The sequence below is a fragment of the Salmo trutta genome, chromosome 37 (assembly GCF_901001165.1).
Source record: "Salmo trutta chromosome 37, fSalTru1.1, whole genome shotgun sequence".
NCBI classification, from domain to species: Eukaryota; Metazoa; Chordata; class Actinopteri; order Salmoniformes; family Salmonidae; genus Salmo; species Salmo trutta.
Genome location: NC_042993.1, coordinates 6,522,422 through 6,541,622, shown reverse-complemented (window position 1 = coordinate 6,541,622; position 19,201 = coordinate 6,522,422). Strand labels below are relative to the sequence as shown.

The 19,201-nt window shown below is 42.7% G+C and overlaps 1 protein-coding gene across 2 annotated transcripts in view; it reads left to right on the top strand.

Annotated features, from left to right (window-relative positions):
• col6a4a (collagen, type VI, alpha 4a) overlaps nucleotides 1-18,688 on the top strand; it is a 37,561-nt gene extending 18,873 nt beyond the window's left edge. For both annotated transcript variants that reach the window (XM_029738437.1, XM_029738436.1), the window contains exons 13-39: nucleotides 55-206; nucleotides 962-1,054; nucleotides 1,227-1,280; nucleotides 1,455-1,526; nucleotides 1,757-1,783; nucleotides 1,990-2,088; nucleotides 3,136-3,198; nucleotides 3,485-3,550; nucleotides 3,778-3,831; nucleotides 3,943-3,978; nucleotides 4,239-4,301; nucleotides 4,439-4,501; nucleotides 4,617-4,679; nucleotides 5,338-5,400; nucleotides 5,532-5,582; nucleotides 5,980-6,015; nucleotides 6,146-6,208; nucleotides 8,970-9,032; nucleotides 9,229-9,264; nucleotides 9,367-9,403; nucleotides 10,061-10,072; nucleotides 11,279-11,772; nucleotides 11,876-11,975; nucleotides 14,721-15,386; nucleotides 15,564-15,827; nucleotides 16,558-16,605; nucleotides 17,973-18,688. In XM_029738437.1, coding sequence (XP_029594297.1) covers nucleotides 55-206; nucleotides 962-1,054; nucleotides 1,227-1,280; nucleotides 1,455-1,526; nucleotides 1,757-1,783; nucleotides 1,990-2,088; nucleotides 3,136-3,198; nucleotides 3,485-3,550; nucleotides 3,778-3,831; nucleotides 3,943-3,978; nucleotides 4,239-4,301; nucleotides 4,439-4,501; nucleotides 4,617-4,679; nucleotides 5,338-5,400; nucleotides 5,532-5,582; nucleotides 5,980-6,015; nucleotides 6,146-6,208; nucleotides 8,970-9,032; nucleotides 9,229-9,264; nucleotides 9,367-9,403; nucleotides 10,061-10,072; nucleotides 11,279-11,772; nucleotides 11,876-11,975; nucleotides 14,721-15,386; nucleotides 15,564-15,827; nucleotides 16,558-16,605; nucleotides 17,973-18,163 — 3,029 coding nt within the window. In that variant the 3' untranslated portion in view covers nucleotides 18,164-18,688. The remainder of the gene's footprint in view (nucleotides 1-54; nucleotides 207-961; nucleotides 1,055-1,226; nucleotides 1,281-1,454; nucleotides 1,527-1,756; nucleotides 1,784-1,989; nucleotides 2,089-3,135; nucleotides 3,199-3,484; nucleotides 3,551-3,777; nucleotides 3,832-3,942; nucleotides 3,979-4,238; nucleotides 4,302-4,438; nucleotides 4,502-4,616; nucleotides 4,680-5,337; nucleotides 5,401-5,531; nucleotides 5,583-5,979; nucleotides 6,016-6,145; nucleotides 6,209-8,969; nucleotides 9,033-9,228; nucleotides 9,265-9,366; nucleotides 9,404-10,060; nucleotides 10,073-11,278; nucleotides 11,773-11,875; nucleotides 11,976-14,720; nucleotides 15,387-15,563; nucleotides 15,828-16,557; nucleotides 16,606-17,972) is intronic.
• Nucleotides 18,689-19,201: the final 513 nt, after the last annotated feature.

Below are 19,201 nucleotides of genomic sequence, written 5' to 3'. Positions count from 1 at the left end.
ATGAACATTAAAATCGGTTGTACTTTTAGCTTTGTCTTCCATGTCACATTTCAGGAAAAGGTATCAATGCCCTGCTTACAGTCGCCTTAGAAGGGGTCCAAAATGCCAACCTCCTTCAGATGGTGGAGTTTGGGCGAGGATTCGGCTACAAGCAGCCGCTCAACATTGGCATGCACAATTTAGGAAACACCCTGTTGACCCAAATAGTAAGTGGTTCATCATTTTGTGACAACAGAATCAGAAAAATACGGGGGGGAATAAAAATGTATGAAATGAAAATGAAATGTATGCATTCACTACTGTAAGTCGCTCTGGATAAGAGCGTCTGCTAAATGACTAAAATGTAAAATGTAACAACCCTTTTAGTTGTGTCTCCCTGTGTTGTAGTAATACTGTATGTCACTTAGACTGGCTAAGACTCTTTGGGCTGACATGTAAGTCCTTTATGTCTCTATCTACAGTAATTCAATTTCCAGTCATATTCCCAGCTGTAAGGATAGAGAAGTATTTCTGATATGTCTGAGTATTTTGGGTCAAACTGTACAATGACAAATGTTTGTTTAGAAAAGGGGATGACGTGACGTTGTTGAAGAATGTCAGGATGTCAGAAATGACAGAAAGGAATTGTGTTCCTGTTTCAGCATTTCAGGTTGGAAGTATCAAAACTAGAACTCTGGGGTCATGGGAAATAGGATATAGTACACCATGAAATAGAGTCGTCACTTGCTAGAAATGTACCTAGCAGCAGGAGCCACTGGAGACAAGAAAAACAGAGCAGTGACATTATTGGTTGTTTTTAGATTGGCTTTTGAGATGAGTACCTCCAAAGGTGTCTCCAATTATGAGGGTATGTCAACAAATGACATATTGGATTTCATAACACATTGTCACATTCTCTCTCTTTCCCTCCCACTCTCTCCTTCTCCCCCTCTTTCTTCCCCCTCTCCCTTTCTCCCTCCAGGACACAGTGGCTGAGAGGGAGTGCTGCAATGTGATGTGTAAGTGCACCGGACATGAGGGTATCCGTGGCAACAGAGGACGCCCAGGCACAAAGGTGATGCCCTCTGAGCCTTCTTTATAAAATTATACAGTGTTTAAGATGTGACGTGACACAGTAATTAAACACTGTTAAAATACTATAAAGAAGATGTGGGTCTATGTACTTCCTCAGTCCTCCCTTTGCCAGTTTCAGTTTCCTCATTTGCTCTTCGTTTCTCTTCTTACAGAGTCAGCCAGGACTGAAAGGACACCCTGGCTTCCCTGGTGAGGAGGGGGGAATTGTAAGTGTGTGTTTTCAGGGAAGGAAGAATAATTCTCAGTGTGGTATTCAGACATCAGACAAATCAAAAGGTATTAATCGTGGATGGTGGGCAAGGTCTACAAGTCAGTTTAATAACCTGTGACCTTTGACCTTAAAACCAATGACCTTGTCCTCTCTCTCTGATTTCCCACAGGGCGAGAGAGGTTCACCAGGTCCCACTGGCCCACAGGGACTACAGGGCTGTCCTGGGAGGAGAGGCCTCAAGGTGAGCAGATGGACTACTGACCAACCAGAAATCTATGTTTATAGACCGTCTGGTCTGGAATGTTACCCATTGGATGTCTTCCCGACATCTGCTTTTAGATCACAGGTTACCATGACCTGGGGGCATTTACCTGTCCAAAATAATCCCATCTAATCTGACCTCTGAACCATGACACAGAGCAGTTACCTGTCTAAAATAATCCCATCTGATCTCTGACTGTTTTTTTACAGGGCTCAAGAGGCTACAGAGGGGACAGGGTAAGTGTGTGAAGCTGTTGATACCACATTCACACAGCTAAATGTAGTGTACAGTAGAAACATTTCTATGTGCAGTATACTAGGTATTATGTCTTAACCAATGGAAAACCAGGTTCACCATGGTGCTTTCTTTTTTTCATTGTGTGGATGTAAACGTCTGCTGTTGTTGAGTGTGTTGTGAATCAGTGTGCACATTACCATGGCAGGGTGATGATGGAGACCATGGCCTTGATGGGGTTGACGGTGAACAGGGTCTGATTGGAACAGCTGGAGCTGCAGGAGAGAGAGGAAACCCAGGAAGACCAGTAAACACATTTTCTCATATTCTACATATATTTCGCCAATATACTACTCCTAGGTCACTGATATACTACTTCTATGTCATTAATATACTACTGCTATGTCACCAATATACTACTCCTATACCACCAATATACTACTCCTATGTCACCAATATCCTACTCCTATGTCACCAATATCCTACTCCTATGTCCCTAATATACAACTCCTATGTCACCAATATCCTACTCCTATGTCACCAATATCCTACTCCTATGTCACCAATATCCTACTCATATGTCACCAATATACTACTCCTATGTCACCAATATACTACTCCTATGTCACCAATATACTACTCCCATGTCACCAATTTACTACTCCTATGTCACCAGTATACTACTCTTATGTCACTCATTTTGTTCTCCTATGTCACCAATATACTACTCCTATGTCACCAATATACTACTCCTATGTCACCAATATACTACTCCTATGTCTCCAGTATACTTCTCATATGTCACCGATATACTACTCCCATGTCACCAATTTATTACTCCTATGTCACCAGTATACTACTCCTATGTCACTAATTTCATTCTCCTATGTCACCAATATCCTACTCCCATGTCACCAATATACTACTCCTATGTCACCAGTATACTACTCCTCGGTCACTAATATCGTTCTCCTGTCATTGATATCGTTCTCCTATGTCACCAATACACTACTCCTATGTCACCAATATACTACTCCTATGTCACCAATATACTACTCCTATGTCACCAATATACTACTCCTAAATCACCAATATACTACTCCTGCGTCACCAGTATACTTCTCCTTTATCACTAATATCGTTCTCATATGTCACCAATACACTACTCCTACATCACCAGTATACTACTCCTATGTCACTAATTTCATTCTCCTATGTCACCAATATACTACTATTATGTCACCAATATACTACTCCTATGTCACTAATATCATTCTCCTATGTCCCCAATATCCTACTCTTACTCGATTCTCTTCTCTAATGTCTAATCTTTTGATGGTGGGTTCTCCTGCAGGGCAACAGCGGCCTCATAGGAGAGCCAGGAGTGAAGGGGCAGCGTGGACTTAGAGGTGACCCTGTAAGTCACATAAACTATGGACGTCATTTAACAGTGCAAATGATTTACGATGGTTCAGGGACTAGTATCTGCTGGTTTAAGGTTTTCCTTTCAATTAAGATCTAGATAACCAGATGAGGGGAGTTCCTCACTAATTAGTGACCTTAATTCATCAATCAAGTACAAAAAAACCTGCAGAGACTCGGAATGAGTTTGGAATGAGTTTGGAATGAGTTTGACTGTAACGAATGCAGTTTCAATATCTTATTTTCTAACTGTTACTAAAAGTTAGTCTCTGGTCTTTTAGGGAGACTCTGGAGTGGACAGCATTGTCGCGGGTCCCAAAGGAGGAAGGGGAAACCCAGGGCTACCGGTATGTAGCATGTAGTTGGCCACTGTCGATGTACTGATCTAAGAATCAAAATCGCTTATTCACCAAGTTCATTTGCAAGTACCAGATCATTTTGACTGGCTCTTTCTAGTGAGTAAAGCTGGATTATTCACTTAGCGTCCTGGAGGGTGACAACACTGCTGTTATTCTCATCCTCTCTCCCTCAAACACACTCCTTTTCTCTCTTGTCTTCCTTTCCACACTGACAGGGAGACCCAGGAGAAGAGGGCGGTCGAGCAGAAAGTGGAATCGTCGGAAACCCAGTGAGCGAAGTTTCATTTCTGCTAAGCTGTCCTTGTCCTGTTACACTGATGTTGTCCCATGTTTTTGGTCAATTGTCACGTGATGATTATGTCCTGTGTCCTGCTTTCTAGGGTCCTCAAGGAAGAAGAGGTCTCCCTGGTCCAAATGTACAGTAGGCAGCATTATCAACAAAGCTACTTCTTAAATAACAGTCCCTAGGATTGATATCTATATTTATGTACCCATTAGTATGTTCTTTGTATGTATGTATGTATATATGTATGTATGTATGTATGTATGTATGTATGTATGTATGTATGTATGTATGTATGTATGTATGTATGTATGTATGTATGTATGTATGTATGTATGTATGTATGTATGTATGTATGTATGTATGTATGTATGTATGTGTGTGTGTGTCTAGGGAACACCAGGGGATCCAGGAGATGTAGGCCTCCAAGGAATTCCTGGCCCTTCTGGACCACAGGTAAGTAATATATACCCATTCCCCTCATCCACAACTCCACAGTAATGCTACTACTGATGCACTTCTCTAGCATTTGGAACAGTCCCCCCAATACCACAGATACTGTTGCTGAACATGTTTCTCTCCTGTGTGCATAGGGTATAAGAGGAGACTCGGGCCAGCCCGGACCCAGGGGCCTGCAGGGTTTACCTGGACCTCAGGTCAGTTTTCTTACCGTTCTACTTCCATGACCACATTGAGGATGCCTGATACATAAATCCTACTGTTATGCGATGTTGACATGTAATGACAGCGTATGAATTGCTTTTCCCTCAGGGCACACCTGGAACTATGGGTGGCAAAGGATCAACAGGAAGACGAGGGATGAATGGACAGAAAGTGCGTTGCCTTTGTTAGCAATTTATGTTATTCTTCAATAACACAAACTCCAAAGCAAATCAGGGGGAGAAAAATAGGTTTATTTGAGAAGGATAAATCAAGATGTTATGCTGGGAGGTAGATGTTCAGATGTTCAGTCTCCCCTGTCCTCAGCTTTTCCCCACTGAACAAAGGAACAGGATTCAATTTATAACCCCCCATCCTAGCCTAGGGTTGACCAATCAGAAGTCTTTGCAATACAACTTGGCCAATGGCCAAATAACCAGTATCCTGCCCCAGACGCCATGTACAGAACGTAGCACACGTCACTGAGTTCACCAGTGACATTCCACAGATTCTAAACAGATGTTGAACTGAAACCCAACTCCTATTTACAATTCCCTATTGACCATTAGGACTTTTAGTACTCTCGTCCTCTCAAACCCTCAAACTCTGCATTGTGTATTTATCTTCAAAATATTCTTATATCTTTGACCTACAGTTATATAATACATTACAATACAAAACATTAGCCATCTTGGTAGGACAATTTACCAGGACTGCAGAGCAGCTGAAACATATTACATATAGACACATAAAATGTATACATAAAAAAATGCTTGTAAAGTAATGTTTTATAGCCCTTCTTCCAACCCAATACTGTGTGGTCTCCTCACAGGGCCAACCTGGGGACCCCGGAGTCAACGGAGCCCTTGGAACACTTGGGCCAAGAGGGATGCCGGTGAGGTGTTGCCTTGTCATTACACATTTTACCTGCATGCACACACACATGCTGTACACACACTGCAAGACTGTATGTGTTTGTAAGGTCATGTCAGAATGGGACATGATGGTGTGTTTTCTTTAATACAGGGTCTTGATGGTAGTGACGGCTATGGACCTCCTGGACCCCAGGGAATGAAGGTAAGGCACACTTACTCAGTACTCAGATCAACAGCTGCTGTCCATAGACGTCGTAGTAGTTGATGAGGTTTTCCACTTTGGAAAATATTGTTCATGTACTTATTAGATTATAAAATAAAATGTCTCTTTTCATCTAAATGAAGGTCGACTGACCGAAAGCTCAGCTAAATGAAATAAATGTGCATCTGACTGGAAGTGTTCAGAGACTTTTTCCTACTTCTCTAGTTTTGTCTTATTCCTCCAGCACCTTCACTAATCAGATCTGGTTGTGTGCTAGATTCTGCCTATTATCTTTTCATTCAAATGAAAGGATTTTAATATACAGTAGATTTGTATTCCAGACATGTTTGATGGACACAAATAAAATAATTCCTTGTGTTTTGTGTTTACTTTAAAGGGAGAGCCTGGTTTCCATGGTTACCCTGGATTACAGGTCAGTTATTGATCTAAAATCTCCCCTTTCAGAATGGATAAGAGAACAAGGCTGGAATCCAATCATGACACATTGCATTCTGAAGCTCACAAAAAGTAAACAATCCCTTTTTCCTTTTTGTCATCTTCAGGGTGAAAGTGGTGATTTTGGAGTCAAAGGAGGTCCAGGCCCCAAAGGAAACCGAGGCAGAGGGGTGAGACTCACACACACTATCACTAGAAGACCCTAGCGCGCCCTGTTGCACATGCATTGCTGCAATTGTTAAGTCAATACCGCTAAGTCTTTAGTGCCCAGAACGGTCACACTTTATTTGGATAATCCCAGTGTACAAAACATTGACACCTGCTTTTTCCGTGACATAGACTGATCAGGTGAATCCAGGTGAAAGCTATGATCCCATATTGATGTCACTTGTTAAATCCACTTAAATCAGTGAAAATGAAGGGGAGGAGACAGGTTGAAGAAGGATTTTTAAGCCTCGAGACATGGATTGTGCATGTGTGCCATTCAGAGGGTGAATGGGAAAGACAAAATATGTAATTGCTTTTGGACAGGGTATGGTAGTATGTGCTAGGCGCACCGGTTTGTGTCAAGAACTGCAATGCTGCTGGGTTTTTCAAGCTCAACAGTTTCCTGTGTGTAGAATGGTCCACTTCCCAAAGGACATCCAGCCAACTTGACACAACTGAGGGAAGCTTTGGAGTCAACATGGGCCAGCATCCCTGTGGAACGCTTTGGAGACCTTGTAGTGTCCATGCCCCGACGAATGGAGGCTGTTCTGAGGGTGAAAGGGGGTGCAACTCAATAGTAGCAAGCTGTCCTTAATGTTTTGTACACTCAGTGTAGATGCTCTACAGATGGTCATACTATTAACAAAATATCTGTTGATAAGCAACTGCTTGTTAAGGTTACAGTTAGGGCTAGGGTTAGGTTTTGATATAGGGTTAGGGTAAGGGTTAGTTTTAGAATAAGGGTTAGGGTAAGGGTTAGGTTTTGATATAGGGTTAGGGTAAGGGTTAGTTTTAGAATAAGGGTTAGGGTAAGGGTTAGGTTTGATATAGGGTTAGGGTAAGGGTTAGTTTTAGAATAAGGGTTAGGGTAAGGGTTAGGTTTTGATATAGGGTTAGGGTAAGGGTAAGGGTTAGTTTTAGAATAAGGGTTAGGGTAAGGGTTAGGTTTTGTTATAGGGTTAGGGTAAGGGTTAGTTTTAGAATAAGGGTTAGGGTTAGTTTTAGAATAAGGGTAAGGGTTAGTTTAGAATAAGGGTTAGGGTAAGGGTTAGTTTTAGAATAAGGGTTAGGGTAGGGTAAGGGTTAGTTTAGAATAAGGGTTAGGGTAGGGTAAGGGTTAGTTTAGAATAAGGGTTAGGGTAGGGTAAGGGTTAGTTTAGAATAAGGGTAAGGGTTAGTTTTAGAATAAGGGTTAGGGTAAGGGTTAGTTTAGAATAAGGGTTAGGGTAAGGGTTCATTTTAGAATAAGGGTTAGGGTAAGGGTTAGTTTTAGAATAAGGGTTAGGGTAAGGGTTCATTTTAGAATAAGGGTTAGGGTAAGGGTTAGTTTTAGAATAAGGGTTAGGGTAGGGTAAGGGTTAGTTTAGAATAAGGGTTAGGGTAGGGTAAGGGTTAGTTTAGAATAAGGGTAAGGGTTAGTTTTAGAATAAGGGTTAGGGTAAGGGTTAGTTTTAGAATAAGGGTTAGGGTAAGGGTTAGTTTTAGAATAAGGGTTAGGGTAAGGGTTAGTTTTAGAATAAGGGTTAGGGTAAGGGTTAGTTTTAAAATAAGGGTTAGGGTAAGGGTTAGTTTTAGAATAAGGGTTAGGGTAAGGGTTAGTTTTAGAATAAGGGTTAGGGTAGGGGTTAGTTTTAGAATAAGGGTTAGGGTAAGGATTGGTTTTAGAATAAGGGTTAGGGTAAGGGTTAGTTTTAGAATAAGGGTTAGGGTAAGGGTTAGTTTTAGAATAAGGGTTAGGGTAAGGGTTAGTTTTAGAATAAGGGTTAGGGTAGGGTAAGGGTTAGTTTAGAATAAGGGTTAGGGTAGGGTAAGGGTTAGTTTAGAATAAGGGTTAGGGTAGGGTAAGGGTTAGTTTAGAATAAGGGTTAGGGTAGGGTAAGGGTTAGTTTAGAATAAGGGTAAGGGTTAGTTTTAGAATAAGGGTTAGGGTAAGGGTTAGTTTAGAATAAGGGTTAGGGTAAGGGTTCATTTTAGAATAAGGGTTAGGGTAAGGGTTAGTTTTAGAATAAGGGTTAGGGTAGGGTAAGGGTTAGTTTAGAATAAGGGTTAGGGTAGGGTAAGGGTTAGTTTAGAATAAGGGTAAGGGTTAGTTTTAGAATAAGGGTTAGGGTAAGGGTTAGTTTTAGAATAAGGGTTAGGGTAAGGGTTCATTTTAGAATAAGGGTTAGGGTAAGGGTTAGTTTTAGAATAAGGGTTAGGGTAGGGTAAGGGTTAGTTTAGAATAAGGGTTAGGGTAGGGTAAGGGTTAGTTTAGAATAAGGGTAAGGGTTAGTTTTAGAATAAGGGTTAGGGTAAGGGATAGTTTTAGAATAAGGGTTAGGGTAAGGGTTAGTTTTAGAATAAGGGTTAGGGTAAGGGTTAGTTTTAGAATAAGGGTTAGGGTAAGGGTTAGTTTTAGAATAAGGGTTAGGGTAAGGGTTAGTTTTAGAATAAGGGTTAGGGTAAGGGCTTGGGTTAGTGGATAGTTAGTTGATATGTTGTTGACAGTTATTGAACATCTACAAACTATCTTCGTGGGACTAAAGTGTCACCCTCCAGAACTGTATATACTCACACATAGACACTCTTTGACTCAATTATAGAGATTCTAACACCACTGCTTATATTCTCAGGTGTTGTACTTCAAACCTTGTGATTTTCGCTTGGGCCACAGGTACTAATATGTGTTGACATGTATAAAATCTTCTGTTAAAATGGCCATATGTTACGATGTGATTAAACCAGGGGAACTCGGGCAGGTCGGGTGAGTCAGGAGATCCAGGATCCATTGGACCACCGGGACACACTGTTAGTATATCATTTGCGTTTTTGGATCTATAAAAGGAACTTTACAAATCCCATGTATTAGTTGTTTTATTATTGTTATTTGTTTCAAGTGAATAACAATAGTAGTTGTAGTTTTGGTTGTTTTTACAGTAGAAGTATTGGTAAGATATTCACTGTTTACATGTGGATTTATGACTAATTCTCTATTCCTATCTAGGGCTCTAGAGGCAGACCAGGAGAGAGAGCCATGTCTGTATGTGTATTCTGTCTGATCTTTGTTCCAATTTAAGTATAAAACATTTTATATAGAGAATCTTGAGAGCTATTTAACATGTTATTTGATTTGTCTCCCTAGGAATGCCAGCTGACCACCTATATCCGGGATAACTGTGGTAAGCTCTTGGTATTCCTACTCTATATCCGTGATAACTGTGGTAAGCTCTTGGTATTCCTACTCTATATCCGTGATAACTGTGGTAAGCTCTTGGTATTCCTACTCTATATCCGTGATAACTGTGGTAAGCTCTTGGTATTCCTACGCTATATCCGTGATAACTGTGGTAAGCTCTTGGTATTCCTACTCTATATCCGTGATAACTGTGGTAAGCTCTTGGTATTCCTACTCTATATCCGTGATAACTGTGGTAAGCTCTTGGTATTCCTACTCTATATCCGTGATAACTGTGGTAAGCTCTTGGTATTCCTACTCTATATCCGTGATAACTGTGGTAAGCTCTTGGTATTCCTACTCTATATCCGTGATAACTGTGGTAAGCTCTTGGTATTCCTACTCTATATCCGTGATAACTGTGGTAAGCTCTTGGTATTCCTACTCTATATCCGTGATAACTGTGGTAAGCTCTTGGTATTCCTACTCTATATCCTTGATAACTGTGGTAAGCTCTTGGTATTCCTACTCTATATTTTTTGTAAGAAAAAGATCCGCTGTGTCAATTGCTTTATTGCTGGTAAGGTCATGTTTTCATAAGCAAAGATGAATTCATTCCTAATTTTGTCTCTAAACTATGATATTTTTCTCCCCCAAACAGCATGCTCTCAAGGTATGTCTCCATTAACCCTTCATCGTCCAAATAAATGTATGTTCTTGACTGTAGATTCTGGTGTAATCAAACCAGAACTCTTGGCAAAGTGATGTTATGAATGGTTGTCATTAAAAATACCATTGCCCCCCTCACCCCCTCTCTCTTCCTCTCCCCTTCTCTCTCTCTGTCCGTCTCTCTCTCCCTCTCCCCTTCTCTCTCTCTGTACCTCTCTCCCTCTCCCCTTCTCTCTCTCTGTACATCTCTCCCTCTCCCCTTCTCTCTCTCTGTACCTCTCTCCCTCTCCCTTCTCTCTCTCTGTACCTCTCTCCCTCTCCCTTCTCTCTCTCTGTACCTCTCTCCCTCTCCCTTCTCTCTCTCTGTACCTCTCTCCCTCTCCCTTCTCTCTCTCTGTACCTCTCTCCCTCTCCCTTCTCTCTCTCTGTACCTCTCTCCCTCTCCCTTCTCTCTCTCTGTACATCTCTCCCTCTCCCTTCTCTCTCTCTGTACATCTCTCCCTCTCCCTTCTCTCTCTCTGTACCTCTCTCCCTCTCCCTTCTCTCTCTCTGTACCTCTCTCCCTCTCCCCTTCTCTCTCTCTGTACCTCTCTCCCTCTCCCTTCTCTCTCTCTGTACCTCTCTCCCTCTCCCTTCTCTCTCTCTGTACATCTCTCCCTCTCCCTTCTCTCTCTCTGTACCTCTCTCCCTCTCCCTTCTCTCTCTCTGTACCTCTCTCCCTCTCCCTCTCTCTCTCTGTACCTCTCCTCTCCCTTCTCTCTCTCTGTACCTCTCTCCTCTCCCTTCTCTCTCTCTGTACCTCTCTCCCTCTCCCTTCTCTCTCTCTGTACCTCTCTCCTTCTCCCCTTCTCTCTCTCTGTACCTCTCTCCCTCTCCCTTCTCTCTCTCTGTACCTCTCTCCCTCTCCCTTCTCTCTCTCTGTACATCTCTCCCTCTCCCCTTCTCTCTCTCTGTACCTCTCTCCCTCTCCCTTCTCTCTCTCTGTACCTCTCTCCCTCTCCCTTCTCTCTCTCTGTACCTCTCTCCCTCTCCCCTTCTCTCTCTCTGTACCTCTCTCCCTCTCCCCTTCTCTCTCTCTCTGTACCTCTCTCCCTCTCCCCTTGTCTCTCTCTGTACTTCTCTCCCTCTCCCCTTCTCTCTCTCTGTACTTCTCTCCCTCTCCCCTTCTCTCTCTCTGTCCGTCTCTCCCTTCCTCTCACTCTATCCCTAGGCCAGGCAGCATGCCCAGCCTACCCCACAGAGCTGGTCTTTGCTCTGGATATGTCACAGGATGTGGATCCTGCCACGTTCGAGAGGATGCGCTCCGCTCTCCTCTCCATATTGGACGACGTTGCCATTGCCGAGAGCAACTGCCCGACAGGTGCACGTGTTGCTGTGGTATCCTTTAGTGCCAACACCAAGTACCTGATCCGATTCCAGGACTACCAACACAAGCAGGAGTTGTTGGAGGCCATCCAAAACATTGCACTGGAACGAACGTCCAACCGGCGCCATCTTGGGGAGGCCATGCGCTTTGTGGGGCGCCACGTCTTCAAGCGAACCCGTAAAGCGTTGACGATGAGGAAGGTGGCAGTGTTCTTCACCAACGGGCCCTCTGTGGACAGCGCTGCCATCGTCACGGCCGCCATGGAGTTCAAGGCCCTGAACATCGCTCCTGCTGTCATCGCCATGAGGAACTCCCCCGATGTTCAACGGGCTTTTGAGGTACAATTACAAACAGATGCTTTCTGGGAAGGGGTAGTAAACGGGGCAGCAGAAAGGCTGGTGAATTGAAATGCAGCCCATGTGTGTTTTTGTTTTGGCGCAGGCTGATGACACGGGCAGCTTCATCCTTGTTCGGCTGGTAGATAGGTCACAGGACCAAAATGCTGTGCTGACAAGAATCAAAAATTGCGTCATCTGCTACGGTAAGCACACAGGGCCAAAATAAAATATAGTCTTATTTGGTATCAATGTATGTCTTGTTTTTATGGTTAATTCTGCTGTAGAACCAATATTCCCCTTGGGCATAAATAATACAGTTTTCTACTACTACTACACTATTACTGAAGCTACTGTACTACTACTACTAATACACTACTACTGATGCTACTTTACTAACACTATTACTACTACACTACTAATGATGCTACTGTACTACTACTACTACACTACTACTACTGATGCTACTGTACTAATGTGGTGGCTAATTTCTGCATTACCAAATGAGGAGAGTTAAACACACCAGTCCGAGTTAACTACATCTTTAATAATTAAGATACTTTTGCAAAAGTACTTGACCTTGAATAATGCACTCTCTCGAATGGACCAGGAAGGTGATTACAGAATGGCTACAGGGATCTTTTATAGCAATGATACACCCCCTTCAACGTACATTGACAAACCACAGATACTTAGTAACAGTTCACAAAGGTTAAGTTTTGTATGACAGATATCAATAAAACACAGCAGACAGTAACTGCTATGTCAACAGGGTTAATTATATAGCCCAGTATCTGGTCTCCTTAGAACCGTCCCTCCCTGGTACGGTATAGAACAAAAACACCATTTCATCCAATGGCATATATCAATTGTCAACTCTAGATACTCCCATCTCAAGCAAACCCCCTCTTGACCCCACTCCTGGACAGGCTCACTGGAGGGAGTGAGCCTCTAGGCCATATATTATCACAGGATAAGTGTGAGATCTAAGAGAGGACATACAAGGGTCCATTTACTGCCATAATCCTCCCCACAATAAAGAAAAGGAGGGAGTGACTTGCTCACAGACATTGTGGAGACAAGTCATTGGTTCCCCATTAATCACGCCATCCCTTCACATGGTTTAAGAAATAGGTAAAGACACATTCCCATGACGACAAGTCTGACCTCTCCCCTCTCTGGGCCCCAAGTGTCTGAGCCCCAGCTAAGGTAGACGTGCAACTGAAAAGACACCAGAGTCCAATGGACACTTTCTAATGACAAGTACCTCAAATAAGCATATTATACTAATAAAACATCTTAATTATCTATGTTACCCAACTAATTCTGATTCGTCCACGACATACTGTACTACTACTGATGCTGCTACTGTACTACTCCTTCTCCTCCTCCTACTACTGATGCTACTGTACTACTAATACTACTACTGCTACTGATGCTACTGCACAACTACTACTGATGCTACTGTACTACTAATACTACTACTGCTACTGATGCTACTGCACAACTACTACTGATGCTACTGTACTACTAATACTACTACTGCTACTGATGCTACTGCACAACTACTACTGATGCTACTGTACTACTAATACTACTACTGCTACTGATGCTACTGCACAACTACTACTGATGCTACTGTACTACTAATACTACTACTGCTACTGATGCTACTGCACAACTACTACTGATGCTACTGCACTACTACAGTACTACTATTACTACTACTGCACTACCACTACTGATGCTACTGTACTACTACTACTACTACTACTGATGCTACTGTACTACTACTACTGATGCTACTGTAGTACTACTACTGATGCTACTGTACTACTATTACTGATGCTACTGTCCTACTACTACTGATTGTACTACTACTACTGATTCTACTGTACTACTACAGTACTATTATTACTACTACTACTACTGATGCTACTGTACTACTACTGATGCTACTATACTACTACTGATGCTATTGTACTACTGATGCTACTGTACTACTACTACTACTACTACTACTACTACTGATGCTACTGTACTACTACAGTACTACTACTGCTACTGTACTACTACTACTGATGCTACTGTACTACTACTACTACTGATGCTACTGTACTACTACTACTGATGCTACTGTACCACTACTACTGATGCTACTGTACTACTATTACTGATGCTACTGTCCTACTACTGATGCTACTGTCCTACTACTACTGATTGTACTACTACTACTGATTCTACTGTACTACTACAGTACTATTATTACTACTACTACTACTGATGCTACTGTACTACTACTGATGCTGCTATACTACTACTGATGCTATTGTACTACTGATGCTACTGTACTACTACTACTACTGATGCTACTGTACTACTACTACTACTGATGCTACTGTACTACTACAGTACTACTATTACTACTGCTACTGATACTACAGTACTACTGCTGATGCTACTGTACTACTACTGATGCTACTGTACTACTGATTCTACTGTACTACTACAGTACTACTACTGGTGCTACTGTACTACTACTACTACTGATGCTACTGTACTACTACTGATGCTACTGTACTACTACTGATGCTACTGTACTACTACTACTAGTGATGCTACTGTACTACTACTACTACTACTACTACTGATGCTACTGTACTACTACTAGTGCTACTGTACTACTCCTCCTACTACTACTACTACTGATGCTACTGCACTACTAATACTATTACGACTACTACTACTACTACTACTACTGATTATACTGTACTACTACAGTACTACTGATGCTACTGTACTACTACAGCTGCTACTTATGCTACTGTACTACTATACTACTACTGTACTACTACTTATGCTACTGTACTACTACAGTACTACTACTACTACTACTACTGATCCTACTGTACTACTACTATCTCTAAGCTCTGGTTCTGTGTGTCCATCAGACCACTGTAAACCAGCCCAGGAGTGTGACTTTACTGATGCTCAGCGGCCCCTAGTGGTGGATATGGACCTGACCCTGGTGGTGGATGGTTCAAGGGAGATCCGGGCCGACCAGTACGCTGGCGTCCAGGAGCTTCTGGGCTCAGTGGTGAAGCAGGTAGCCTGGAGCCCCAAACCCAGCGTGGCTGACGGCCGGGCCAGGGTGGCCCTTCTCCAGACCAGTGGTTCTCTGCTCCCCCAGACTTCCCAGGCCGTTAAGGTAGAGTTTGACCTGCAGAAGTACCACAACCACATTGGTCTACAGACACACCTGAGGAGCATGCAGCAGCAGGGAGGAGTGTCGTCTCTGGGGCAGACCCTGGAGTACGCTCTGAGCAAGGTGTTCCTCAAGGCCACCAGGCCCAGGAAGAGTAGAGTGGTGCTGGCTGTGGTGGGGGCCGAGACAGCCCACTGGGACCAGGCCAAGCTGGCCTACATTTCCCAGAAGGCCAAGTGTCAGGGCGTTTCCCTGTTTGTGATCACGGTGGGCGACCATTACAACGGCACCCAGGTGGAGGAGTTGGCGAGCACGCCGTCAGAGCAGCACCTGCTCCATCTGTGGCACGTGAAGGAGTGGGAGAGAGGCTACGCACAGCGCTTCTTCAGAGCCTTCCTCAGGGTCCTCAGCAGTAAGGAACACTAACATGCTTCTTCATCTGGTTGTCTCTTGAGGGAGAGATAATTATGCCAGAACAGATCATACATTTTAACATTTGTATTTGTATTTATTAGGGATCCCCATTAGCTGCTGCCAAGGCAGTGCTACTGTGTGTCCTAACCCTCTCACTCCCCCCTCACTATTTCAGAGGGAATGAACAGCTACCCTCCTGCCGATCTCAAACTCAAGTGTGAGCTGATGCTGGGACAGGAACACGGGCAGGGACAAGGACAGGCAGAGTGGGAGGTGTGGAAAGAGGAAGAGGAGGTGGAGTACACAGATGAGGAGGAGTTCCTGGAGCACACTGGTGTATTTCCGACTCAGATAGCTCTTGACCAGGTTGACACTATACATGCCTTCTCCAGGGGAGATGGAGCCGCTTCACCTCCCCGGCCACAGACAAACTCTAATGGTAATCAGTAACCCCACATTTATAACACAACTTCTATTTCTCTCTCTCCCTCACGTGTTCCCTCGTATCCCACTGCATGAGTAGTCTCAGTTTTGCAACCGCGTACTGCATGTCTTCCATCCCCGTTTACAAACCCGCTTGTTCTGCTTTCAGACCACTGTAAGTTGGATGTCGACAGTGGCGCCAAATGCGGGGACTATGGCCAGCGATGGCACTTTAACAAAACGCTCGGTGCATGCTCGCCTTTTTGGTACGGCGGTTGCGATGCTAACGCTAACCGTTTTAGCACGGAAAACGAATGCTTTGAGACGTGTGGCACTTCCAGTAAGTCCCCCCAGCCCTCTACTGCTACCACCTCTACTGAACATCATGTGGAGGTCATAGATGTAGAGCTCTGTTAGCCACAACCTGAATTACCATGACTGTTGGGATTTTTGTCAAATGCTGAATCATATAATGCATGCTGCATGAGAAGAGAACACTAGCTGTTCTATTTGCATTCTCAAATCAGGAGGCTTTCAGTCAAGAGAATTCTAATGAGCTGAACGCATAACATTAGTGACTGTAATATACCTTGTTTAAGCAGTATGGCAATTACAGGATTGAAATGACAAAAGTTGTGATGCCATTTTTGTCAGTTGTCATGTTGTCTCATGTTGTCGTGTCAGCTGCGAGGTCATCATTCACAGCACTACGCCAGAGATTTTCTTCTAATGTTATGTGTTCACAGATCACACAACCCTCCTGAGGACAGAGGAAAGTACAGTTCTTAACCAGGGTAAGGACCACATCTCTCTCTAATTGTGTATGCAATAATACATGTGAAAACATTTACATTTACGTCATTTAGCAGACGCTCTTATCCAGAGCGACTTACAAATTGGTGCATTCCCCTTATGATATCCAGTGGAACAACCACTTTACAATAGTACATCTATATCTTTTTTTTCTTTTTTTCTGGGGGGGGGGGTTAGAATAGACAGCAGGCTCAGGTCTGTACAATAGTGTAAAAGGCATGAGTCTCAACCTTTGGCTTTGTCCTTGTCACATTCTTCTTCGTCAGATGATAAAGAAAAATCATTGTCGGACCAAAACGCAGCGGGGTTATGTGCACTCATCTTCTTTTATTGAATTGGCAAAGAAGAAAAAAACAAAATAAACACGTACACAAAACACAATGATGAATAACATGCCGGTAAGGCATAAAAGCTATACCTAGCACAATCTCCCACAAATAGGACTCTCAATGAGAGGCAACTAGGAAACACCTGCCTCCAATTGAGAGTCCAACACCCAATGACCTAAACAAGAAATACTAATACTAGAATGAACATAGAAATACAAAACATATAACCTAGCCCAAAACCCGGAAATAATAAATCAAACACCCTTCTAAACAACCAACCACCCCGAACCACATAAAACAAATACCCCCTGCCACATCCTGACCAAACTACAATAACAAATAACCCTTATTACTGGTCAGGACGTGACAATCCTCTCCCCTCTCTCTTTCCTCTTTCTTTTGTTTTCTCCTGAATCCTTTCCCCTTTTTTCTATCTCCCATTTCTCTCCTTTGCCCGTTTAATTTTTTTTTTTTTAAACTTTATTTAACCAGGAAGGGCTCATTGACATTTAAAATCTGTTTTTCAAGAGTGCCCTGGCCAAGATAGGCAGCACCAAGTAATTACAAAAATTACAGACAAACAACACGAAAAACTACAAATAATCTAGTAAAAACCATAGAATTCACAAGAGTATAACAAAATCTAAAACAGCAAATTAAAAACATTGACAGGTCAGGGAATCAGTCTCAAGATCATTCATCAGTGATTTAAAAATACCAATCGGGACAAGTTCTTCCAGTTTAAAAGCATTTTGTAAGGCGTTCCAAGACGATGGCGCAGAGTACATAAAAGCCCTTTTATCAAATTCAGTTCGGACATTTAGAACAGTTAGCAGGATAAAGTCCAGCGAACAAAGAGAGTACCCACCACATTTCTGAACAATAAAAATGGCCAAATAAAACGGTAGTAAACCCAAAATGGCTTTGTAAATAAAAGTATACCTGTGACTGAGCCTACGAGTGACTAGAGAAGGCCAGCCAACCCTGGTATACGTTTACCTCTCCCTCCTCTTCCCCAGATGCATGTTTCTTCAAACAGGACAAGGGAGGTTGTGAGAACTACACTCTGAAGTGGTACTTTGACACGACACAGAGCGAGTGCTCCCGTTTCTGGTATGGCGGCTGTGGCGGCAACGGTAACCGCTTCGAGACGCAGGAGGCTTGCGAAGGCCTCTGTCTGAGGAGGAACTCCACACATCTAAAACCCTGATTAGAGTGAATTGAAGAAGATCACGCCAGAAAACCAGCCAAACTAATTCTCGTTCAAGGTGTGAACATCAAAAACAGCACTGTCTGTGTAAATAACTCTAGACCTTATCTTTAGCATTTAGTTGTTCTCCTTTTGGGTAAAAATGGAAATTACTGTAACAGAAGTATGAATATTTCTCTATTTTATTCAAGTCTGTTCAAGCAGACCTAAGTAACGGATCTGACTCTCATGCAGTCATGCAACAAACATACATAAGGGCACTGATGCTTTTGTGAGAATGACTATAAAGCAATGAAATAACCTGTATTGTCTATTGTGGCTATTTTCCATCATCACAGATCAACAGCTACCAAACCAACTCAAGCACCAGGCAATGCACTGTTAGCTTCTGGAGCTTGGATGTTAACCATAGATGTACATTCAGGCTGTATGTCATCCGCTCAGTGTTTGTAAATAGGATTTGTTGCTGTTTCCTCTAACTTGAACATTTGGTGCTAAGTGTTGAAAATAAAACTGCACAAATTCCTTAGCGGTCAGTTTATTTTTGATGCTCTTATGACCTTAGTCTACTGATATAGATTCTGAACGGATACTGGGCCAGATTAAGAAATCATAACAATAGCCCAGGCCAATGAAGACACACAGATATGTACAATATTAGAAGGAAATACATGTGTATTTATACATACAGTAAGTTACTAAATACAATGTCCAGTTGCACACTGACTCACCTAATGATAAAGATGATGCAATGGGCTACTCGCGGTGATAGCCGATGCACTCGTCGTCGTGGCAACAGCCTATCGCAAGATGAGCTACTTTTTAAAACAGTGCTGCTGTTCACAAAAAAATGGGAGTTTATTATATATTGGTTTTACAGGCTGATTAGTCTTCTTTCAGGTGTATGCATTTTCTTTACAAACTGTACGTTTTTCCCGCGATATTATTTTTTAATCTGCAAAGGCAAACCTACAGCAGCAACCTACCATAGAAATATAATCCATAGATTGCTGTTCCCATTCAAATCAGGACTGGCAG